The sequence below is a fragment of the Drosophila miranda genome, assembly GCF_003369915.1.
Source record: "Drosophila miranda strain MSH22 chromosome Y unlocalized genomic scaffold, D.miranda_PacBio2.1 Contig_Y2_pilon, whole genome shotgun sequence".
NCBI lineage: Eukaryota > Metazoa > Arthropoda > Insecta > Diptera > Drosophilidae > Drosophila > Drosophila miranda.
Genome location: NW_022881614.1, coordinates 27899410 through 27925880, shown reverse-complemented (window position 1 = coordinate 27925880; position 26471 = coordinate 27899410). Strand labels below are relative to the sequence as shown.

The 26471-nt window shown below is 50.3% G+C and overlaps 1 protein-coding gene and 1 pseudogene across 1 annotated transcript; both read left to right on the top strand.

Annotated features, from left to right (window-relative positions):
• The window catches only part of LOC117193915, a 59303-nt pseudogene that overhangs the window by 17974 nt on the left and 14858 nt on the right, over positions 1-26471 (top strand).
• Positions 660-8640, top strand: LOC117192573. The gene is made up of 2 exons (XM_033397292.1): positions 660-2255; positions 6668-8640. Exon 2 carries the CDS (start codon positions 7273-7275, stop codon positions 8254-8256), a length of 984 nt encoding a protein of 327 aa, XP_033253183.1. The 5' UTR covers positions 660-2255; positions 6668-7272; the 3' UTR covers positions 8257-8640.

The following is a 26471-nucleotide window of genomic DNA, read 5'->3' as shown; positions in this document are numbered from 1 at the left end:
AAATCTATGAAACAATGATTGGAGCTTTTATTGAATGCCAGTTGTAGTGCCGGCCAGCCTTAGTTTACTGGTAGTACAAATTGAGAGCCTAAATAAGCACTCTCTCACACACAGGGATAGGGACCCTGACAGACAGAAAATCGGAGTCAGATAAGGCTACTTAGCTCTGATAAGGTGCTTTAGCTATTGAAGTGCCGACAGAAATAGCAACGGCTACAGCAGGGAACATTGTGATTACAACGCTTTGTTGGCGCCTAAGTTCTGTAGCCTTAGCAAGATGGGAGACCGATATAGGCATTAATCATACGCACCGTAGCATTGCTCACCAACTGGTTCGAGACTCGATTCGGAGTCTGCTCAGTGGTGTACATTTCTAGCTTACACGGCCATTCATGAGGTTCTCTGTCTTAGCAATTGATTGACAGCGTCACGCTCGGAGCCAGGCAACTAATATCCACTAATTTGCGCGGCAGCGTGCATGTAAATCCCTAAGCCAAATTCAGCTGTTGGCCAAGAGGAGAGTCTGGTGGAATGGCCGGGCAGTGCCGAAACACCCGAGACCGCTCTGTGTAGGGTCCACACGCACACAGACCTACGAGAGCGAGCTTGTGTGTTTGTGTGAGAGTGGGTCTGAGTGAGCAGTTAGGCGCTCGGCGCTCGACAATCGCACGGAACCGCTTCATTTGCCAGAAGCGTCGCGCGGTGATCGTAACGTTAAACGAGCTCCGGGTACACATACACACACACGCGCACAGAGACTGAAGAAGATTCCGCCTAAACGGGAGTACTAGTGATAACATATTATATTATATTATATGATAACTACAAGAATTTTGGCCAGCCGCAAGAAACATACATACATATGTACGTCCATCTGCAACCGTCAGAGCAGAGATAACGCGAAGAAGCTGCTGCTCAGTTATGAGTTATCGTCAACCTTGACCCCGAACCCGAAGCTGGCAAAAAAGTTGAGAAAAAAGAGACAGTTGAAACTCAAGTCTATAATCGCGAGGTAAAACAGGCAAGACGAGGAAGAGACCTCAATCAACGCTTATCAATATTAATGATCCCGAGTCCCGCTTATAGCTCCACTGTGTGTAACCCAATCTGAGATTAACAACAACAAAAAATCCATAATTTTCCGACGATGATCGTGGACTTTTGACATGTGAATTTGCTTTTAACTGTGTTCCTTAACGCTGTAGTTTACCTTTGACCTTAACCAATCAGAAAAACAAACCTCTCACCAAACTTATCGCAAAATTTATCGAGCCCCTCGAATCCCATCGCAGGGCTAAGCATTTAATAATCAAAATGGAATAAAGTGATACTCGTAATCCGCTCAGTGATAATTACTTAAGTTATTTGCGCTGAACCCCTGAACTTTGCTCGCGCCCAGTCGGAGAATACAGAAGTGATCCGTGTGGGTCTGGTACTGGTTCTGGGTCTGGGTCTGGGCCTGGGCCTGTTTCTCTGCCTGTTTCTGGTGTTATTTTCACCGATGACTCGCATGCGACTGTTTGTTTTCAAAATGACAGTGTGAAGGCATAAGCCTCCACAGCACTAACCACGACACCATCCCCTGGAGGGACCGCCCCGACGGCTGGTTATCTAATTTCATTATTTCATTATCACTTTTTATCCGATTCTTATTACTTCTATTATAATTAGTATTACTTAGACAACGAACAATGAATCCTTAGTTTCCCCAATTAAAATAAGAAATAGGCTAAGAAAACCGCTAAAATAGTGAGGCGTTTTTAGCAGCGAAGAGACAACACGAAAGAGAGACGCCTACTACGGCCACGCAGCAAAGAGAGCCGACATGGAAGAGAAGGAAACGAAGAGACTCGCCGGTCGCTCTTACGCCCACGCAGCCCAAGCAAGAGAGAGAACGGCCGAAGGCAAAGGAACAGCATGCAAGAGAACGAAGCGGCAGAGAAGCCGCCGATCGCCCACGCAGCCGAGGCCGACAGCCGAAAGCTGCGCAGCCACGAAGCGACGGAGAAGCTGCAAAAGGTAAAGCAGAGGCCTGGCACGGTCCAGCGCGGGCCAGGCTCGGGAGTGATCTCGGAGGGCTGAGCCAGACCGGTTCTGCGGCGGAAGCCAAAATAGATTTAAAAACTAGCCGTGACCGCGCCGTGTACGCAATAAGCCGGACGCGGTGAATAAAAACCAGCTGTGACCGCGGTGTGCAAAGGAAGCCACCGACGTGACGAGGACCGGCCGCCGGACCCAAGGAAGGGAAAGCAAGGGTGATCCACCTCACGTATGTGAGCTCTGGGGGGATAGATCGGTGCAGTAGGCAGGGTGTACGCACAGAACCAGAAGTTTTCCCGAAAATGTTGTAAATTTTTGTCTTTATTCCCCCACAATAAAGACACCCACCTCAACCCACCGGCTTCGGAACTTTCGCCCGTAGGAGTCCCTCAGCCCCACCCCATCCCTTCCCTATTCCCTGGGGGCCCGGCGAAGGGGATGTGAGTCGTGGATCATGCGGCATCCCCCAAGCTGGGCTTCCCTTCCCCATACCTGTCTCCCCTGGGGACCCGGCGATGTTGGATGTGAGTCGTGGATTCACTCGGCATCCGCAAAGCTGGGTTCCCTCTCCTACACCCCCGCCCTGGGGGACCCGGCGATGCTGGATGTGAGTCGTGGATTCCCGCGGCATCCGCAAAGCTGGGTTCCCTCTCCTACACCCTCGCCCTGGGGACCCGGCGATGCTGGATGTGAGTCGTGGATTCACGCGGCATCCGCAAAGCTGGGTTCCCTCTCCTACACCCTCGCCCTGGGGACCCGGCGACGCAGATGTGAGTCGTGGATCATGCGGCATCTGCTAAGCTGGGCTCCCCTCTCCCCTACCCTTCCGACCCCTGACCCAAACCCCCTCCTCCCGCTTCGCATGACCCCCAGCACACGTCTCGGCAGCTCCCCAAGCACGGGTTCACCCGCGCCTCGATCCACCCCACGGGTGCGCTTTCGCTGCGAACGGCTCTCCCCTTAGGTCCTCACACAACAAATTTTGCTGTGGGGAAGGACCGGGCCCTAGACAGACTGAGAAGCTGTACCTCGGCCTGAGAACTTCCTTACAGATGGCGCCCGAGCAGGGACACGAGGGGAGAGTCGGTGAGCATAGGGAATAAGTGAAAAGCAGTTAGAAGTGAAAAGGGAACCAAGCAGCAGCCAACAATTAAAAGGCAAGACCCACAAAAGCAGAACGGCAAACGATGTTTAGGAGCCACGGATCAGGAAAAGCATCAGGAGAAAAGGAAGGAAAACTTAAAATCAGTGATCAGCAGCCAAAAATCAGAGTCCCGGCAAATAGCCAGCACCAATCGTTGATCCCTCGACTTATGTACAGCTGAGGCTGGTTTCTCTAATACCCTCCAAGCAACAGCCGCCGGCACGTGTCCCAGACGCGCCGGCGAAAACCACGCGGAAAAAATAAAAAACCCACGCGGCCTGCCACCTACGCGACAGAAAGAGACGGGGAGAGACGCCGAAGACACAGCACCGCGTGCCGGGAGAAAATGGCCGCGGACGGCGCCTAAAACTTTGGCCCGCGACGGCGACAAAGCGGCACCAGCGACAGAGTAGCAAAGCAGCAGCAGCGACGCAGAGGCAGAGCAGCAAAGCAGCAGCGACAGAGCAACGAGGCAGCGGCAGAGCGGAGAAGCAGCAGCGACAGAGCAACGTGGCAGCGGCAGAGCGGAGAAGGCGCAGCGACAGAGCAGCGAGGCAGTGACCGAGCAGCGAGGCAGTGACAGAGCAGCGAGACAGTGACCGAGCAGCGAGGCAGTGACAGAGCAGCGAGACAGTGACAGAGCAGCCAAGCAGTGACAGAGCAGCGAAGCAGCCAAGCAGCGAAGCAGCGGTAGAACATCGGAGCAGCGAGGGACAGCCGGCGAACGCAGAGGAGCCCTCGGTCACAAAGGGATGGCCACGGCCAATATAAGGCGGAGTAGGAACACGAGTCAGGGAGTCATTACCGAGCAGTCGGACAGTTGTTACCGAGCAGTCAGACAGTCATTACCGAGCAGTCGGACAGTTGTTACCGAGCAGTCAGACAGTCATTACCGAGCAGTCACACAGTTACCACCGGGCAGTCAGACAGAACCTGTACCTGAACCTGTCCCTGTACCGCGCCACGTACCCTTCGACAGGATCATCCAACCCAGTGCTGCGTATCCTAGTACAGGATCACCGATCTAGTACAGTGCCACGTATCCTTCGACAGGATCATCCAACCCAGTGCTGTGTATCCTAGTACAGGATCACCGATCTAGTACAGTGCCGCGTGTCCTTCGAACAGGATCCTTCACCCCAGTGCCGTGTATCCTAGTATAGGATCACCGATCCAGTACCTCGCCAATTATCCTTCGACAGGATCCCCCCACCCCAGTGCCGTGTATCCTAGTATAGGATCACCGATCCAGTACCGTGCCGCGTGTCCTTCGGACAGGACTCTCCACCCAGTGCCGTGTATCCTAGTACAGAAGCCCCAGACCCAGTACCGTGCTGATAAGGACTCGTACCGGTGCCCAGATTAGTGTTCCAGGATCAGGATGAACATCCGCTGGATAGCGTCCCGCAGGAAGGACGAGCTGCAGAGCCTAGCTAAGGAGTTTGGACTAGGAGAAACCTGGACTGTAGACGACCTACGGAGCCGGATCACCGCATTCATCGCACGCCCTGGGCACCCCGAAGCCGTGCAGGCAAGGACGAATTGGCTACGCACTTTGGGAACATACCGAGCCCCAGGGACCACCGGAGTCCAGCCACGTCACCCGGGCCAGAGAGCCGGACGAAGATGGAATGGATGGAAGACAGCAAGGAGGGACCAAAACTGCGATTAATTGTACCCGAGCTGCCCAGCACGAGCCAAGGATCCACCCACGGATACCGCGAGTCAGCAACCGAGACACCGGCCGCCCAGGACGAGCAACCACAACGAGCTGCCCAAGGACCACTCCAAGGAACCAGACCAGAGGCGTCCAGCAAGACCCACGAGCCAGTACCCACTACCGCTGGACCCCTGGCCACGCCTAGCCACCAGACAACCACGGAAGGAGAACAGCCACGTCTTCCTCAGGGACATCGGGTCTCAAGCCCCGGAGGGGGTGAGATCTCGTACTCGTTACTGGCGGACAAACTCCGGAAATGGGGATTTACTTTCGACGGTCACGCGGACCCACTAGCGTTCATCGAAAGGCTCGAGGAGCGAGTGGAATCATACGGCGGGAGCCCAGAGCAGCTGCCGCGAGCCATCTCCGGTCTCCTTACAGGTAAGGCCGAAGGATGGTTCCGAACTTTTCAGATGCAGGGACAGAATTGGACAGACTTTCGGAAAGAATTCCTAGAATTCTTCCTGCCCCCCAGATACTTCCAGCGGCTGGAAGACACCATACGAAGTCGGGAACAGAAGCCCAAGGAATCCTTCCGGGATTACCTTATCGAGTTGCGTCTGATGATGCAGCGAGCCCAGTATACTCGGGAACAGGAACTCGAGCGGATCTACGAAAATCTCCGTCCGGAGTATCGAATGTACACGCGCAGACAAGATTTCCGATCACTCACGGAATTGACCCAGCTCGTCTCGGCCTACGAAACCGCGCGGGACCGAGACGCACTCCGCAGCATCGGGACCACGCAGAACCATCGACCCCGTGCCGCCTATCCCGGCAATGGAACCAACCCACAACGAGGCAACACACACGAGACACCCGGGAAAACCGAGATCACCAACCGAGGAATCGGCCAGGAGCAAGAGCAGGCGATCGATGTACAACGAGCCTGCCGGAACTGCGGGGAAAACGGTCATTTCAGTGGTGCGTGCACAAACCGACAGAAGCTGTTCTGTTGGGAATGTGGCCACCGAGGGGTCCGGACCATCAACTGCTGCCAGAAACCAGCGTCGGGAAACGGATCGGGTCTCCGCCCAACTGGGACATGGACGGAGGCGCGCACCCAGGAACAGGAGAAACCCACCCATTAAGCATGACCCTCGGTTGCCTTGTACGAAGAGGCGACCCCAGGACTAGGCGAAGTGACAGAGACCCCAACCAACAAGGCCAAGCGACTCAAGGAAATCTTCGCCATCGTACAAGAAAATACCCAGCAGGCATCACAGACGCAGAGCAGGACCTACAACCTACGTCGACGCGAATGGAGACCCACGATCGGGACGCTCGTGATGCTACGCCAACATCACCTGTCCAAAGCGGCGGACAACTTCGCTGCCAAACTGGCTCCCAAATATGAGGGGCCTTACAAAGTAATTAAATTTATTTCTCCCACCATAGCACGACTCCAGAAGCATCCGGGAAGACAACGACGAACGGCCGGACTAGCCGACCTCAAGGCCTACCACGACAACGAGCACACACTCACCAGCGAAGACAACGAAGACAACGATGACGACGACCCCAGCACCAGGAAAACCGCGAGTTCATGAGGGCCACTTATGGTAGTGCGCTGCCGTAATGTCCTCGCCCCGCAAGGGGAAACCGCGTCCACACTCAGTAAGATAGCTTAACTCCCCTTAAGGGATTAGAGTAAGACATAGCCAGAAACTAGAAAATGCACCGATCAGGGAAACCCTGGGCACAGGACACATCAGTAGCACAGGGCAGGTTCTAACCAAACAAGGGTTTCTTCCCCCCACCAGATCCGACATGGACAACCCAAGGACGAGCGACGCACAGCCTCTAGAGGCAAAGGATGGCACGGAGGGGCATCCTAGGGGTGCGTCGCCGCCCAGCTCAAGGCAACCACGGTCCACGACCAGCCAACCACCAGCAAGCCACCACTCTCCGACCCCGCAAGCAGAACCGGGCAACACCACGCAGCCTGGACCATCAACAGGAGCCGTACCACGACCACCCACGCCACCTAGGCCATCCCGACGTCGGGCCCGCCCCGAAGGCCCACCGTCGCCCCGCCGGGCGACAACCATGACCTGGGCATGGCTCAACGACGTCGTCCATCCGAACACGTCACGAAACAACCTGGGTGGGATCATCACAGTGGAGGCGATGCGGCCATCGGACTCAGACGAGGAGGTGCGAGCAGGCCGGGCCCAGCAGGAGCCACCAAGACGCCTACGCCGCCGCAAGCATCCAGGCCAAGGAACAGGCACCGCCGTCACCCCACGCGCGACTCGAGCCAGGACACGTCAACCTGGACTCCAACTCCGAGGGGCAGAGCAGCTCCCCAGTCGCGCCCAAACTGCGGCTGCGGTCCCCACCACCACCGCCCTATTACCTGTACCGCATGGGAGAACCGCTGACCCCACGGCCGAGCTACGACAGCAGCTCCGACGAAGGGTTCACCAGCCCCACGATGGAGGCCGACAAGCACTGGGAGTCGACCTGCCAGGCAAGCACCGATGAAAAGTTCTTGCACGACCGACGCTTCGGAAAAGCGGGTGGCCGCCCATGGGTCAGGCACTCCGTCCGGGAGCTAAACCGCCAACTGGAGGCCGAGCGGGCCACGACGGGCCCATACTCGGACGTGAGCGAGGACGTAGATGGGCCGGCCAACTGCCAGAAGAACACTCCAGCCAACATCGCGGTTGACGTGGCACCTTGGACCACCTGGAAGGACGCCGACAGGACCCTGCAACTGCTGCACGCCCATCCACGGCCCATCACCCCACCCGGGCCCGAGAGGGAGATCATCCCCGCGTCGGACATCGACACAACAAGCGACGACGAGGTACAGCTCCTAGGAGAGGACGACACCACTCCGCTACGGATCCGCGACGGCAGTCTGGGCGATGCGCTGCCCCGACGGCTCCGGAACCTCGGCCTTCAGGATGAACACGAGCCACCCAGACACGTAACCGGCAATGAGCTGCCCCAACTGCTCCAGGAACTCGGCCTGGGGGACGGACCCGTGTCCCCGATACCCAGGGATGACGGAGACGAGGAGGTAGTCTGGATCCTGGGAGGGCAGGAGAACCAAAACGGCCCGATCCCGGACACCTGCTGGGACGACGGGTGGCACGCCAGACTGCAGGAGTGGGACGCGCAGGAGGAGGCGGCAGCCCCGGAAAGAAGGGAGAATCCCGATTGGCAGCCGCTGGACCACGCACCAATGAAGTGGCTATCGCCAGATCCCACCGACCACAACGCCCCGAACCCGGAACCGACGAGCTGCATGGCCCAAGAGGCCGAACCAGGAAACGCGAGCCAACCAAAGGAGGACAGCGACCTGGCCAATCGCCCCAGTCGCCTGGCGGGTAAGCACGCCTGACCGCCGCATCCCGCAAAGCCTGTGGGAAGGCGCCAGCGCTCAGGCAAACGCGGCGCGTCACGGGCACAGCCGGATCCGCAGCTTAGAACACCACGACGGCCAACGCTTCCGCGTATGCATCAGCGGGAATTTGGTGCGCATTTCACCGCGCCCCAACCCGAAGTAGGAAGGGAGTGTGAAGGCATAAGCCTCCACAGCACTAACCACGACACCATCCCCTGGAGGGACCGCCCCGACGGCTGGTTATCTAATTTCATTATTTCATTATCACTTGTTATCCGATTCTTATTACTTCTATTATAATTAGTATTACTTAGACAACGAACAATGAATCCTTAGTTTCCCCAATTAAAACGAGGTGGAACGTTGTGAGTTGCTGCGGACACCGCAACTCTACAGTTATACCCGATACTAAGTCAGTATGGCTCTCCTGCGGCAGACGCCGCTAATATTGAACCACACGACAAAGAGTGCGTGCGAGAGAGACAGAAAATCAGTCTGAGCGTGACGTCGGGCGCTGCGTAGCCACTGAAAATTGATTTCTTGCTTTTGGCTACAAAAATGATCCGATCTGATCCAGATTCAGCAATCTGCTAGATATGGTCATTATCTATGATTCTGCATTTTTAGTTTTCTCGAATCTGCAATATTGTGGATGCAACAGATTTTCGTCCTTTGTGGGGGCGGAAGGGGGTGGGGCGAAATTCTGAGACATACGTTTTATAGTGAGATCTAACAGAAGTGCGGATACCAAATTTGGTTACTCTAGCCTTAATAGTCTCTGAGATTTGTGGACGCCCCAGATTTTCGTCCTTTGCGGGGGCGAAAGGGGGTGTGGCGAAGTTTTCAAATATTTTTGTAGCAGTGACATATCACAGAAGTCTGGATCCAAAACATCGTTGCTCTAGCTCTTATAGTCTTTGAGCACTAGGCGCTGAAGGGGACGGACGGACGGACGGACGGACGGACGGACAGACGGACAGACAGACAGGGCTCAATCGACTCGGCTATTGATGCTGATCAAGAATATATATACTTTATGGGGTCGGAAACGATTCCTTCTGGACGTTACACACATCCACTTTTACTACAAATCTAATATACCCCAATACTCATTTTGAGTATCGGGTATAAAAAGAAATAGGCTAAGAAAACCCCTAAAATAGTGAGGCGTTTTTAGCAGCGAAGAGACAACAGGAAAGAGAGACGCCTACTACGGCCACGCAGCAAAGAGAGCCGACATGGAAGAGAAGGAAACGAAGAGACTCGCCGGTCGCTCTTACGCCCACGCAGCCAAAGCAAGAGAGAGAACAGCCGAAGGCAAAGGAACAGCATGCAAGAGAGCGAAGCGGCAGAGAAGCCGCCGATCGCCCACGCAGCCGAGGCTGACAGCCGAAAGCTGCGCAGCCACGAAGCGACGGAGAAGCTGCAAAAGGTAAAGCAGAGGTCTGGCACGGTCCAGCGCGGGCCAGGCTCGGGAGTGATCTCGGAGAGCTGAGCCAGACCGGTTCTGCGGCGGAAGCCAAAATAGATTTAAAAACTAGCCGTGACCGCGCCGTGTACGCAATAAGCCGGACGCGGTGAATAAAAACCAGCTGTGACCGCGGTGTGCAAAGGAAGCCACCGACGTGACGAGGACCGGCCGCCGGACCCAAGGAAGGGAAAGCAAGGGTGATCCACCTCACGTATGTGAGCTCTGGGGGGGATAGATCGGTGCAGTAGGCAGGGTGTACGCACAGAACCAGAAGTTTTCCCGAAAATGTTGTAAATTTTTGTCTTTATTCCCCCCACAATAAAGACACCCACCTCAACCCACCGGCTTCGGAACTTTCGCCCGTAGGAGTCCCTCAGCCCCACCCCATCCCTTCCCTATTCCCTGGGGGCCCGGCGAAGGGGATGTGAGTCGTGGATCATGCGGCATCCCCCAAGCTGGGCTTCCCTTCCCCATACCTGTCTCCCCTGGGGACCCGGCGATGTTGGATGTGAGTCGTGGATTCACTCGGCATCCGCAAAGCTGGGTTCCCTCTCCTACACCCCCGCCCTGGGGGACCCGGCGATGCTGGATGTGAGTCGTGGATTCACGCGGCATCCGCAAAGCTGGGTTCCCTCTCCTACACCCTCGCCCTGGGGACCCGGCGACGCAGATGTGAGTCGTGGATCATGCGGCATCTGCTAAGCTGGGCTCCCCTCTCCCCTACCCTTCCGACCCCTGACCCAAACCCCCTCCTCCAGCCTCGCATGACCCCCAACACACGTCTCGGCAGCTCCCCAAGCACGGGTTCACCCGCGCCTCGATCCACCCCACGGGTGCGCTTTCGCTGCGAACGGCTCTCCCCTTAGGTCCTCACACAACAAATTTTGCTGTGGGGAAGGACCGGGCCCTGGACAGACTGAGAAGCTGTACCTCGGCCTGAGAACTTCCTTACAACAGTTTCTATCTTTGACATTTTTTGCACACCTGAATGACTAACGGCCTAGACATAGACCCGCCGACCATTCGTGCCATTCAGAGCATTCAGGCGGGCAGGCCAATTGAATGGTTAGCAGACTTGGGCCGATAAAGAAATATGGGCGGCATTGTAACGCTAAATAGATAACTCCGGGCCATTCATTATTCATTATAAAATCGGGTGTTTACCGCAATGCGACGATAGACTTAACATGTCAAAGGAAAATGATGCATACGCGAATGCAAATGTGAATGCGAGCTGTGAGTATTCGCGATTTTCAGCATGAGTGGCGTTCGATTGGGTTGGAGACACCTTGCTTCTCAAGCGTTTAGGGGACTCGGTGATACACTTCTGTTTGCCAATAATTAGGGAGAAAACAAAACAATACAGCTTAAATATTGGTTTGAAATAATTAACAGCTCGACCGGCAGTTATATCAATGAAAACTCCAAAAAAACCCCAACACACTCCATTCAGACAGCAGAAAGCAGACAGCGGCCACAAGTGTAGATAAACAAACAAACAAACAAAACAAATAAACAAATAACCGATATCTGCGATTCAGCAATTTAATCTGGATCGCATATCGAACCATAACACCTAAATAAACCAGTACTCGATCGTATGCATGCAGCATGGACTTTACTTTGGGCCTAATCACGGGCGTGTATGCCGTTCTAGCCGTTATTGTCTTTTACGTTGTTTACTTTCTTTACCTTTCACACACACATTCACGTATACAAAAACACCTAGAAGTAAGTTAATTTTCACTTTTATTGTATCGGACTTGGCTAACCAAGCATTCAACTAGTAGTAGTTTTGGCCAGCCAGCATTCTCGGTCAGATCCAATTGACAATACTGTGTCACACATGCTTTCAGATCTGCCGGCCATTGTCAATGGGAGCAACAGCAACAATAACAACAACAACAATGGAGACTCCGAGTCTCTGGCAGACATCTCGCAGACCCGTCTACGGAGTCTCATCGAGACCATCATAGCGGAGACGCTGCGCAACAGTGCCCTGAGCGTGCGCGGAGCCGTCTCGGAGATCAGCCTGGACACCCGCTCGCAGGCCGCCGAGCTGCCGAACAATGGGAATGGGCTGAAGCGCCGACATCGCACGGAGCACTACTTCGAGCCGAAGATTTATCAGGATCTGCTGGCACTATGCCACCTGTTGTACCACACATGACCTCTCCTCTACCCGTTGTCGACTGTCTTGTAAGCTGTGTGTACGGTCGTATTCTGGCCACTTCCGCCACGCGCTTCGTTCAGTTTTCGCTTTCATTCAACCCGCACTTGGCCGGCTTCGATTGTCCAGTTGCCACACCGATGAACCAGAACCAGACCACGCTAATTAGTTGCAGCCCATTGTCTCGACTGCTAAGACGTTTTCTTCAAGCAGCAGCACCACTCACAGTAGAAGAATAAAATCAATCACGACGCTAATTGGATAAATCTTTATTCTGGAAAATCAAAAAAAGCCCATTTCGGAAGAGTTTCTACATACAGGCCAATACAAGACAATGGAGGACTCCGGTGATAAAGTAAATATTAGTTACGACACGATGGCGGCAATTGAAACGCCAAATCCATGACTCAGCGAACCATATCAGCCACCATTACGATTACGTATTCAGTTCTAATCAGGAAATCCTAAACCTTATCGCAACTTCCATCCCCAAACTTCGCAACGTGGACAGCAAACTGGTTCATACGTCACCTTTGCTGTTTTCTGTTCCACAGATTGCCGATAAGGAAGGGAACACAAGGTTAATATCGGAGAGCACACCAGACTTGGGTGGCCACCTCATTGATGAGAATTACAATGCCGAAGCGTTGAGCACCACGCCCGGTAATTCAGTTGAGCCCCAAAGCGATTGCAGCCTCACCGATCATGAATTGGCCCTGGATGTAAGCTGCCATACACTCATATTCCTATAATCCCCAGTATCCCCTGTTATTATTCCCAACATTCCTCATTCCAGACTGGCAAATCCCAGTCCCTGCAGGCGGATTTGGAGCGTGAATCAGTTTTGAGTGATTATATAGCCGCCCACATGGTTCCCCTTCCGGACTTTTCGGCAACTGTTACTGAATCGGAGGATGGTAAGTAATATACTACTCTCTAACGCTATGGTCCAGATTCTTCCACCCCCATTCTCCAATCCCTTTTAGATGTTGGATCAATCTCCTCGAGCATGATCGGCGATGGCACTTGGGAGGATAACTGGCTATTCAAGAAGAAACGCAGCTCCGTGCAGAGCTCGGTCACGCCGAGCAGCATTGGCATGCTGGTGCCGGCTCCCATGGAGAATGCGCGTGCCCAAATCGGCGATAGGACTGCGTACGAGGTCAGCGATCTGTCGGAGCTGGGATCGGATGTGGAGGACAATTCGCTTGATTTGCTGCGCTGCAACGATCTAAACGATCGCCTGCTGAGCAAGCATCTGATCGGTGGTCAGAACACATACCTTGTGCTAGACGAGCTCGTAGATCGGAGCAGCCTGATCTCCCACACCCTACCGGAGGAGCATGAGCCCGCATTTATGGAAACCACAAACACGTTCGTCGTAGCATCCTCGGCCGCGCCATCTGATATTATAGTTTCACTACCATCACCCATGGTGTTTCAAGATGACTCACTGAACGAGGAGCTGGTCCAGACTCCCATTGCAGGTAATTGCACTGCTACTTCCACTTCCACGTACCTCAAACGTAGTACATCATCCTTACCCTTCTTAATATTGCGTTAACCCTCCCCTGTGATTAGACAGCATTAGAGAGCTTCAATCCTAGATAGTTGTTCCTAGTTGATCCTACAAGTTATGTAGATCCTCAGCCCTCTTGTGCCTGATCTTGAAGCATCGACATTTAGCAGTCGTTTGTGTTACAGCCCAAGGCGAAACTGACGAACTGGCCAGCCTCGAAGGTTGCATTGGTTGCAGCACAGTAGAATACATTGATGAAGAGCAGATGCGCGAAACCACACCGCCAGTTATCGAGATACTAGCCGCCACTGCCTTGGGACCGATGCTAGCGGTCCCAGCATCGGAGCAGCCGGGGGTCATAACTCCGAGTGAGATGCATACACTCAAGGAGCTAAGTGACTTGGCGCTCGCCGAAATAAACGCTCGCACAATGGACCTGGAGCACCATTCACTTGACATCATAGAAGAGGAGACAACCGAGTTGATGCCGTTGACCGGGAGTGTCTCAGCACCTTACACTATAAATGTCCATCCATCAACTCTGACAGACCCAACAAAAAACCACCATTCTGCAGAAGCAACAGCCGCCCAGGAGCCAAAAGTGGTACCAAAACCTACCATAGACAGTGATGCGCCCATACATAACCCATCGACAACACAAATTCTAACAGTAGATAAGCCAGCAGCATTGGATCCTCCGGCAGCAGTGGAAATCAGTCCAGACGCAGAAAACTTAGCTGTGAATTCTCCGGAAACAGTGGACATTATTCCAGAAACTGAAACTGTAGCTATGGATCCACCAGCAGCAGTGGAAATCATTTCAGAAACAGCAACCGCAGCTGATGATCCTGCTCCTGCAGCACGTGCATCCGTGGTTCCTCCAGCAGAAGTTGAAATCATTCCGGAACCTGAAACTGTGGCTGTGGATCCTACGGCGCCAGTGGAAATCATGTCAGAAACAGCAACCGTAGCTGTGGATCCGCCAGCTGCATTGGAAATCACTCAAGCCGCAGAAACAGTAGCTGTGGATCTACCAGCAGCAGTGGAAATCATTCCAGAGCCTGAAACCGTAACTGTGGATCCTCCAGCAGCAGTGGAAATCATTCCAGAACCTGAAACCGTAGCTGTGGATCCTCCAGCAGCAGTGGAAATCATGTCAGAAACAACAACCGTAGCTGTTGATCGTGCTCCTGCAGCACGTGGATCCGTGGATCCTCCAGCAGAAGTTGAAATCATTCCGGAAACAGAAATCGTAGCTGCGGATCTACCAGCAGCAGGGGAAATCAGTCCTGAAACGGACACTGTTGCTGTTCATCCTCCTGAAACAGAAACTGTTACTGTTGATCCTGCTCCTCCAGCAGCAGTGAAAATCATTCCAGCAGCAGAAACTGTAGCTGTGGATCCTCCAGCAGCAGCGGAAATCTTTCTGGAAACGGAAATCGTAGCTGTGGATCCGCCAGCTGCATTGGAAATCACTCCAGCAGCAGAAACCGTAGCCGTGGATCCTCCAGCAGCAGCACTGGAAATCATTCCCTACGCAGAAACCGTAGCTGTGGATCCTCCTGCACCAGTGGAAATTATTTCGGAAACAGAAACTGTTGCTGTTGATCCTGCTCCTCCAGCAGCAGTGGAAATCACTCCAGCAGCAGAAACTGTAGCTGTGGATCTTCCAGCAGCAGCGGAAATCAGTCCGGAAACGGAAATCGTAGCTGTAGATCCGCCAGCTGCATTGGAAATCACTCCAGCCGCAGAAACCGTAGCTGTGGATCCTCCAGCAGCAGTGGTAATCATTCCGGAAACGGAAATCGTAGCTGTGGGTCCTCCAGCAGCAGTGGAAATCATGTCAGAAACAGCAACCGTAGCTGTGGATCCGGCAGCTGCACTAGAAATCGCTCCATCCGCAGAAACCGTAGCTGTGGATCCTCCAGCAGCAGCGGAAATCATTCCGGAAACGGAAATCGTAGCTGTGGATCTGCCAGCTGCATTGGAAATCACTTTAGCCGTTGAAACCGTAGCTGTGGATCCTCAGGCAGCAGCATTGGAAATCATTCCAGACGCAGAAACTGTAGCTGTGGATCCTCCCGCACCAGTGGAAATCATTCCGGAAACAGAAACTGTTGCTGTTGACCCTGCTCCTCCAGCAGCAGTGGAAATCCCTCCAGCAGCAGAAACTGTAGCTATGGATCTTCCAGCAGCAGCGAAGATCATTCCGGAAATGGAAATCGTAGCTGTGGATCCGCCAGCTGCATTGGAAACCGCTCCAGCCGCAGAAACCGTAGCTGTGGATCCACCAGCAGCAGTCGAAATCATTACAGAACCTGAAACCGTAGCTGTGGATCCTCAGGCGGCAGCATTGGAAATTATTCCAGACGCAGAAACCGTAGCTGTGGATCCTCCCGCATCAGTGGAATTCATTCCGGAAACAGAAACTGTTGCTGCTGATCCTGCTCCTCCAGCAGCAGTGGAAATCACTCCAGCAGCAGAAACTGTAGCTGTGGATCCTCCAGCAGCAGCGGAAATCAGTCCGGAAACGGAAATCGTAGCTGTAGATCGGCCAGCTGCATTAGAAATCACTCCAGCCGCAGAAACCGTAGCTGTGGATCCTCCAGCAGCAGTGGTAATCATTCCGGAAACGGAAATCGTAGCTGTGGGTCCTCCAGCAGCAGTGGAAATCATGTGAGAAACAGCAACCGTAGCTGTGGATCTGCCAGCTGCATTGGAAATCACTCCAGCCGCTGAAACCGTAGCTGTGGAGCCTCCGGCAGCAGCATTGGAAATCACTCCAGCCGCAGAAACCGTAGCTGTGGATCCTCTTGCACCAGTAGAAATCGTTTCGAAAACAGAAACTGTTGCTGTTCACCCTGCTCCTCCAGCAGCAATGGAAATCACTCCAGCAGCAGAAACTGTAGCTGTGGATCTTCCAGAAGCAGCGCAGATCATTCCGGAAACGGAAATCGTAGCTGTGGATCCGCCAGCTGCATTGGAAATCACTCCATCCGCAGAAACCGTAGCTGTGGATCCTCAGGCAGCAGCGGAAATCATTCCGGAAACGGAAATCGTAGCTGTGGATCTAGCAGCAGCAGGGGAAATCAGTCCTGAAACGGACACTGTTGCTGTTGATCCTGCTCCTCCAGTAGCATTGGAAATCACTCCAGCCATAGAAACCGTAGCTGTGGATCCTCCCGCACCAGTGGAAATCATTCCGGAAACAGAAACTGTTGCTGTTGACCCTGCTCCTCCAGGAGCAGTGGAAATCACTCCAGCAGCAGAAACTGTAGCTGTGGATCTTCCAGCAGCAGCGGAGATCATTCCGGAAACGGAAATCGTAGCTGTGGATCCGCCAGCAGCAGGGGAAATCAGTCCTGAAACGGGCACTGTTGCTGTTAATCCTGCTCCTCCAGCAGCATTGGAAATCACTCCAGCCATAGAAACCGTAGCTGTGGATCCTCCCGCACCAGTAGAAATCATTCCGGAAACAGAAACTGTTGCTGTTGACCCTGCTCCTCCAGCAGCAGTGGAAATCACTCCAGCAGCAGAAACTGTAGCTGTGGATCTTCCAGCAGCAGCGGAGATCATTCCGGAAACGGAAATCGTAGCTGTGGATCCGCCAGCTGCATTGGAAATCACTCCATCCGCAGAAACCGTAGCTGTGGATCCTCAGGCAGCAGCGGAAATCATTCCGGAAACGGAAATCGTAGCTGTGGATCTAGCAGCAGCAGGGGAAATCAGTCCTGAAACGGACACTGTTACTGTTGATCCTGCTCCTCCAGCAGCATTGGAAATCATTCCAGACGCAGAAACCAAAGCTGTGGATCCTCCCGAACCAGTGGAAATCATTCCGGAAACAGAAACTGTTGCTGCTGACCCTGCTCCTCCAGCAGCAGTGAAAATCGTAGCTGTGGATCCGCCAGCTGCATTGGAAATCACTCCATCCGCAGAAACCGTAGCTGGGGATCCTCAGGCAGCTGCGGAAATCATTCCGGAAAAAACTGTTGCTGCTGATCCTGCTCCTCCAGCAGCGGAGATCATTCCGGAAACGGAAATCGTAGCTGTGGATACGCCAGCTGCATTGGAAATCGCTCCAGCCGCAGAAACCGTAGCTGTGGATCCTACTGCACCAGTGGTTATCATTCCGGACACAGAAACTGTTGCTGTTGATCCTTCTCCTACAGCAGCAGTGGAAATCACTCCAGCCTCAGAAACGGTAGCTGTGAATCCTCCAGCAGCTGTGGAAGACGTGGAAACCGTATCTGTGGATCCTCCAGCAGCAGTTGAAATCATTCCAGTCACAGAAAACGTATCTGTGGATCTTCCTGCAGCATTGGAAAGCACTCCAGCCGTAGAAACCGTAGCTGTGGATCCTCCTGCACCAGTGGAAATCATTCCGGAAACAGAAACTGTTGCTGTTGATCCTTCTCCTCCAGCAGTAGTGAAAATCATTGCAGAGACAGAATCGGTGGTTTTGGTTCCTACCGGTGCAGTGGAATTCATTCCGGAGACACAAACTAAAGCTGTGGAAATACCAGCTGTTGAAGTGGAGGCTAAGAGCGTTTCAGACCTTGGTCCGAATGCTTTAATCGACGATACGCAGTTGTTAAGTTGTGTTCCGAAACCGCTAAAAGAGTCAGATAACATGGACACTTCAACATTGGAACCATCATCGGAATGCGTTCCTGCGCAAACATCCGTAGAATACACTAAGAGCGATAGTTTCCGCTCTAGGTAAAGCGTCTCAAAAGTGCCTACGAAGACAGCCGAACATTCCTGACACAACACCGAGCGATGGAGACTCGGCTGCGAAACCCGAGCCTGTAAACCTCTTTGGGACCATTTGCAAGTTTTACATTAAAGACAAACGCTTATTGGCAACAATCGAACGCAGACGTCGACGCGCTCTGATCATGCACAAATACCTGAGCTCCTTTGATTCTATGGAGGAGACCATAGATGATATTTACGAGAGCCATCCCAGCCTTTTTAACGAATTGCACATGTATGCCGATGATAGTTTAGTTTCCAGTAGAGATTCCCAGAGGGAGTTATCTGGGATAAGTGGGATAATGCCAGAGTAGATAACACAGTGTCTTCAGTTCCTATATCCCTAGAAGATACCTTTGCAGAAGAGCTACCATCGCAGTCGCATGACAGTAGACCCAGCGAATTGTACACAATAAATTTGGAAGAGACGCCAACGGAGACGGCGACTCTGAACAGGAGTTCGTTAGTCAGAGAGATCTAGTTTTGGACGAGCGCACGGCTAGGACTCCGTCGACAAACACTTACACTCCCAGCAACACCAACTCTAATACCAACTCTAACTCTAACACACATCCCACTTACACTGAAACCACAACTAACCACACAAATCCGGGTAGACGCACTAACGGCAAACTAACAAATGGTTCCCTAAGATGGTCGAACAAGGCGGGTGCCGGTTCCGGTGTCGGTGCCGGTGCCGGAGCCTGTGCCATGGCACTCCCGAACGGTGGCCACCTGGTGGCCCAACAAAACGACGTTGATGATGATGATGTTGTACTGTTGCGGCGCTTTGTGCCAGGTAACCCACAGACATGGCCACCACTGTCATCACTCGGTGTTTGTTGTCCTTACGTTGCTGCTGATTGCTTGGACTTGCTTTGATTCTTTGCTGTTCGCCTAGCTTATGTTAACTGTCTATTACGTGTCCTGCACAAAGCCAACAGCCACACAGATGATCCCATTGTTTCTAAAACCCACACACCCGCCCCACTTGCAGGTTCCATTGCTGAGCACGAGGTCAAGAAGTGGTACAATGCCGTCGAAATGCCAACAACCCTTATGCGCTCGAGGCTCTGAAGCAGCGTATCAGTGCACCAGAGCGGTACATGGATGTGCCAAATACCAGTGCCGAGCAGAAGGCTCTGGCCGCCGCCCTCTCTGAAGATGGCGACCCGGCGCCACCTTCAACCGACTACAAACGGTAAGTCCAGACTCATCCCCAACCGGACTCCCCCCGTACATACATACATATAAATAACCAATCACATCGATCACACAGCTACAGCCGCGACTACTACATAACCATGCCCAATGACAGAATAACATCAAACATCCGGAACGCATCTGAAAACTGCAAAACTAACCACACATGACATTAACAAAAAACAACTAAAACAAATCGTAGACGCACTAACGGCAAACTAACAAATGGTTCCCTAAGATGGTCGAACAAGGCGGGTGCCGGTTCCGGTGTCGGTGCCGGTGCCGGAGCCTGTGCCATGGCACTCCCGAACGGTGGCCACCTGGTGGCCCAACAAAACGACGTTGATGATGATGATGTTGTACTGTTGCGGCGCTTTGTGCCAGGTAACCCACAGACATGGCCACCACTGTCATCACTCGGTGTTTGTTGTCCTTACGTTGCTGCTGATTGCTTGGACTTGCTTTGATTCTTTGCTGTTCGCCTAGCTTATGTTAACTGTCTATTACGTGTCCTGCACAAAGCCAACAGCCACACAGATGATCCCATTGTTCTAAAACCCACACACCCGCCCCACTTGCAGGTTCCATTGCTGAGCACGAGGTCAAGAAGTGGTACAATGCCGTCGAAATGCCCAACAACCCTTATGCGCTCGAGGCTCTGAAGCAGCGTATCAGTGGCACCCAGGAGCGGTACATGGATGTGCCAAATACCAGTGCCGAGCAGAAGGCTCTGGCCGCCGCCCTCTCTGAAGATGGCGACCCGGCGCCACCTTCAACCGACTACAAACGGTAAGTCCAGACTCATCCCCAACCGGACTCCCCCGTACATACATACATATATAACCATCCATCGATCACACAGCTACAGCCGCGACTACTACATCAACCATGCCCCCAATGGCACAGAAGTAAACGGAATCGTACGGAGAGCATCGTCCGGCGCAGAGAAGCAGCCGTCCGCAGAGGATTTTGAGCAGGACATAGTTATCACCGAGGTAAATCAACCAGAACCACTACCACCGCATGGCCGCATTTTAAGTAGCGCTCAAAGTAACGCGCCTGACCTCTCTCATTGGACACTGTCCACACCAGTGCGCCGTAGCAGCTCGCTAAAATTCATTAACAAGCGTCCATCCCCCTCATTAACGCCCGTCCCCATCAATGACTACGAGCGTCCTTCCACTTCAGCGTCGCACTACCGCGACACGAGCTTAGGGCTAGACGACGAGGACTTTGATGTGCGCTCCCACCGCTCCTGGCGTAGCAGCATTGGCCAGTTTGGCTATGGGTCCGCCAGCACCCTGCCCAAGCGTCGCACCCAGTCCAGTCTGAGCCTGCATAGCAATGGGAGCGGGGTCTCCTTCGGCTCGTCCGCGTCCAAGAGGAGCCAGGCTGGCCCCTCGTCCGGGGTACTCACACAGTTCGAGAAGCAGTTGCTTCACAAAGACCTCAAGCGCAACAGTTTCCGTGCGGTGTCTGCCACCTCGAAGGATTTCGTGATGAATCCCCTATTCGAGAACGAGGCCAAGCTGGCGCTCAGGCCGGACACAGAGGACCCGGGGGACTCGGGAGTCGATAGCTGCCAAAACGGCTTCAGCAGTGCTGACGCGGACGCCAAGTACAGTATCAATAGTTTACTCTTCTAGATCAAGTGGTGGAAACAGGTTAGGATAGGACAGAAGGTCGGTTAGGATCGGGGTCGGGTCTATCGAGAGTTATAATCGTAGTTTATATTTGCCAAATCACGCATAGCTTAGTCAAATCATTGTTATAAACACTAGTCAGTATAGAAAGCCAAGTTTCCCTGTATATACAAACGAGTAAAACGAAGGAGGGGCGGGGGTCGAACACACCACCACACACAGAATCTCCAGCACTGGAAGACCTATGAGCCAAGGGCAGGGTCAGGTCATTCGTCACACCTTTCAGCCGCACCAATACGCACCAATCCACCAAGCTATGAGAATGTTTTGCTAGTGTTCTTTCTATCTATGTCTATATATAGTTAAATATCCGCAACTCGATTTTAAGTTTTTTAAAAAAGACTTTTATTTTACAACTTAAATATCTTTATGTCACAAGATTTAAATGAATTCCCCGACTTGACTTTGGGTCTGCTTGTCTCAAACGGAACTGGCTTGTCTCTCTGCTGCTGGCTAGTTTCCATGAGCCCTTCTCTTGGAACTGCCGACTCTGGCTTCGGTCATTGCTTTCCTCGGCTGCATCTTCGTGTCGGTGGCGTACGTGCCTGGATCGATATTTGGGGATGCGTCGGCTTTGATGAAAGGCATCCACTGCTGGCGATCGGTGTTGCATTACATGACGGAGCTAGGAATGTGATACTCCTTGGTTTTATGTCTAGCTTTGATTGGTCCTCATGAGTGGCGTGATTCTAAAGAATCGATTTCTCGAGAGTGGCGTGATTCTAATGTTGATGAAACAATGTGGTCCATTGTTTATATTATGGGGGGCACTAGCTTGGAGTATGGGAAGAAACAGTTATTGATTCTTGAGTGGGGTCCTGTTACTTGTGTGGATGGGGTGGATGAATTGTACATAAACATAATGTGTATGGGATGTGGGGAATTATGGATATGTCACTCCCCAACGTTTGTTATTAGCCTGTCCCTAGGCGATTACCCTCGGGTATAGTGACGGGGTGTCAAGTGCGGTGGCTGAGGTTGGTTCCTCTTCTGCTTCTATTATAGGGTTAATACATTTAACCGTGACTCTTTTAGAAGTTTTCTTAAATTTATCAGCTACATAACTTTGTAGTACTAATATAATTATGACAAATGAAATTAGTAGACTTATTTGTAATAGGTTACTATATTTGGTGTATTGCATAATTATTTCATTAGTTTGGACATACGACAGTGGTTTTATTTTAGTTATGTTGTTGTTGACATAAACATTCTGCGCAAAATCTAACATTGTGTTTGATATTGTAAATTCATTTAATTGGATTGAACAGTTGTAGATTTTTATAATGTTATTTCCTTCCGCTATGATTTCTTGGTTTACACAATTCTGGTTTAGCGTTGTTTTTGGAAGATTCCATGTGATTAGTATATTGGGTTCAATAAAGTTTATTTGAAAGTGTTGAAAAGTTTTGGAATATGGACATTTAGTGGGAATTTGCATTAAAATTCCTATTATACAATTGTCATTGGTTTTCAATCTAGTTTCTTTAACAAATACTTCTTCATTTTTTATGTAGTACTTGTCGTATGTCATATCTGTTAACATGTTATTTAATTCGTCTGGATACGGAACGATTTTATAGATTGGTACTTTTGTAATGTCTTTGGGAATGTTGGAAATTATTAGAATTTCGTTGGTATCGGATTTTAGCCATGTGGAGGTTTTTATATTTAGTATTTTCTCAGAATTTATTTGTTCCAGGTAGTCTTGTTTTAATAATTTTGGATTAAATATACCGAGCCTAGTTAATTGCATACCTAGTTCTATATCTTCGATATATTCTGTGAAATGTTGTAGATTGAATATCAAAATTTCTATTTGTTGATTCCTGTCTTTTTCTTCATTTAGTTTGTTTATAACGTTTATTCCGCTATTAACTGCATCTATTACCAAATTTAGTTCATTCATTTGAATGCTATGGCTGGCTAAATTTTCTATTTTTTGTTCCAAATCGACTTTATCTTCCTGATCTAGTGTTCCAAAGAGATATTTGTAGGCTGTTCCTACTATATTGATTAGGCCTCTTTTATTTCTTTTGGTTATTTTTAGCCCGTTCATTTCTCTTTGCAATTTGTCTACTAGATATTTTATTTGGATTATGTCCTGGAATTTAGTGGCTTGCATTAATAAATTTTGGTATAGTTCTTCGGTTTTAGTTACATTAACAGTTAGATAATGGTATTCGTAATTGATAGGTATGTTAATCGAACCAGTTTTGAATATCATATATCCGTTTTGGGATTTTATAGGATTTATTTCTATGTTTTGGCCCTGTGCCATTACGATGGTAATTATGAGGAAGATGAGGATTTTAATTGTGTTGAAGTTCGCCGATTCCATTAACTTCCTCGGTTTCTCTGGAATTATTATATTTGCTTCTATTAGATTTCTTCTTTTTCTTGAATTTTGATTTATAATGAGTTATTTTCCTACCCCTATTCTTTTCCTCATAATGTTTTTCGTCTACCTGTCTAATTTCGCCCATCCTTTTGAAAGGATTTGTTACCTTAGACTTAACTAGAGGTGATAGTTTATAGCGGGTATCTACTTCATACTCTATGCAGTTTTTATTTAATTGAGTGATTTTATTCACTTTATTTAGTTGGGTGTCATAATCAGGTGAGCCTGCATAAATGAATATATCAGCTGGTGTCCTATTTGTGGTATTATGTTTGGTTTTATGATTATAAGTATAAAGAGTTAATTCAAACTTCGTGAATCTATCTTCTGGGTTATCCTCGCTAGATATTATTCTTAATTTTTTATTTACTGTTTTATGAAATCTTTCTACGTCAGATATTCCATTTTTGCTGGAAGTGATCTCTATTTTGACGTTTTCCGCATTCCGCCATGCTTGCAATGCTGTGCACATAAAAGCTGAATCTTTATCGGCTTTGATTTCAATTGGTTTGCCCATCTCGTTAAAAACTTTCATGATGGCTCTTTTTGCTTCTAACCAGTCACGACTTTTTACTTCTACAAGAGTGGCAAACTTCGAGTATACGTCAATACATGATAGGAACTGTTGGTTACCAACCAAATAGAAATCTATGACGTATTTCTCTCTGATGTTCAGTATTTCCGGTGTAGTTTCGAATGCCAACTTCGTATTTCTATGCTCTGTTTTGGCAATATTACAAGTAGGACATTCGTTTATGATGTTTTGGATTAGTTTTTGATAATCCGGGTAATAGTATTTTCCCCTAAACCAATTGACGGTTTTCTCTATCCCTGGATGGAGTAAGCCTTTATGATTCTTTAATATTGTAAGATATGAATATTAGTTTATAAGATTTGAATATTAGTTTAAGATTTACTCATCGATAGTATTATAAGAAATACCAATGTACACGATATATCGATACTTGTCGAGGACAAGTATGCCAACACACATTCATTGGAATACGCCGATCAAGAAAGAAGAACATATAATAAAACCGTGCTATTAAAAGTTTACATATCAGGTGTGGGGTTTGCCCAAAAAAAAAAAAAAAAACTGCGATGAACAATGCAGACACAAGAGCGAAAACCAAAAGTTTGACATATTGCGTAGCGACATAACGTATATTTTGATCAAGATGCCAACATACACCAATTACGTACAGCAGTGAAAAAAATCATGGAAGACACGCATGAGCTAGGAAATCCGGCGCCAAGCGCAGACGAGACTATGCAGGCAGACATTTTTGCAGTCCCGGTTGAGCGCGAGATACATAGAGACAACCGTAGTGCACAACACGCAGTAAAAGCGGCGCCAGAAGAATATGGTGAAAATGTGCAGAAGGCTCGAGAAGCATTCATGCCGCGACAAGACAACGCTTGTTCGAAATTGACCATGCGATCAGATGAATACGAAGAAGAATCGCGCCGTTTGCAGCAGTTGGAACAATTGTACGTTTCTCGCAAGCGCTTAGCTGATCTCAAATTAAGCATATTGAAAACGGAGAAAGAGGCTATGGAGTTGGAAACGCCGAGAGATTGCATCGACTTGACACACATTGAGGCGTTGATGCGTCCATTTTCTGGAGATGACGACCAGGCTGTAACCAGTTGGATAAGTAACTTTGAGGACATTATGAATTTCCATGGTGTATCCGAGTCCAAATGCTGGATATTAGCGAAGCGGCTGCTAGGTGGATCGGCGAAGGCGTACATCGACCATTTGGCGCCTTTGACTTGGCAATTGATGCGAGCAGAATTGCTCAACGTCTTTGAGCAGAAAGTGACAGCGTGGGACATTGGAAAGCGACTGGAGGCACGGAAAATTGCAAATAATGAAAGCGCATTGCAATATTTCGTCGCAATGTGCAACATAGCGTCGCAAGCAGACATGGCCACGAGCGATGTGGTCAAATTCATCGTAGAGGGACTGCAGGACAAGACGGGCATGGCAGCATCCATGCTATATTGCAGCACACTCAACGAGTTGCGTGACAAGATGGTCACCTATGATAAGGTCAGAAGAGCTCCTGGCGTCGTAGCAATTCGTAGCGAAGGTATGACAAAGGGAAAACTAAATGTGAGTATGGCAGTTGGGCAGCAGCAAGGTGGTGGCGCAATGCGTTGCTACAACTGTCGGCAATTTGGGCACGTTATGAAGGAATGCAGTCAGCCAAAGAGACCGGATGGGGCATGTTTTAACTGTTGGAGTACCAGCCACCTATATTCGCAGTGCCCGAAACGAAAGATGGCCACTAGGGTAGCTGCAGCTCAAGATGAGGAGCGACCAGGAGAAAAAAACAACGACGATTTAGCGGCTGTCCAGTTAATCACTTTATGACTTCCGTTTGGTGAACAAAGAGACGTCAGTATTTTTAGTCTATTTGATACCGGTAGCCCTGTAAGTTTTATTCATAAGTCTTTGATACCGAAGTCGGCTATAGTTGAAGCCTATAATGAAGTTAGGAAATACTATGGACTAGGAGGACAACCAATTCCCATATGGGGAAAATTTAAGTGCCTTATTGAATTTTGCACAAAGAAATATATCGTTTTATTAAACATCGTAGATGATAACATGCTGCCTTTGCCGGTATTGTTGGGACGCGATGCCCTTAAAGTTATTGAAGTAAAATTAGTTCATAAGAAAAATATCAATGCGAAGCAACACACATCATTAAGTTCGTTAAAGCAAAAAGCTATTAGTTTAACCTGCGCGTCTTTATTCACCGAACGTAAAAATAATATTAACATAAGACTATATGATAAATTAGATGGTAATCAATCAGAAAGAAGCGAGCTAATCAAACGTTCTAATCCATTTAAAAATCAGACAAAAGAAAACTCATGGAATGACAAAATGGCCATCGAGAATATGAATCAAGGCGACGAATTCAGTAACTTTTGTGCGTCGGTAGAGATTGATGAAGAGGAACATATTAACGTAG

Bases quoted from the DNA above. Each gene is read 5' to 3' on its own strand.
- LOC117192573 (XM_033397292.1), top strand. From the start codon at position 7,273: ATGGGAGAACCGCTGACCCCACGGCCGAGCTACGACAGCAGCTCCGAC.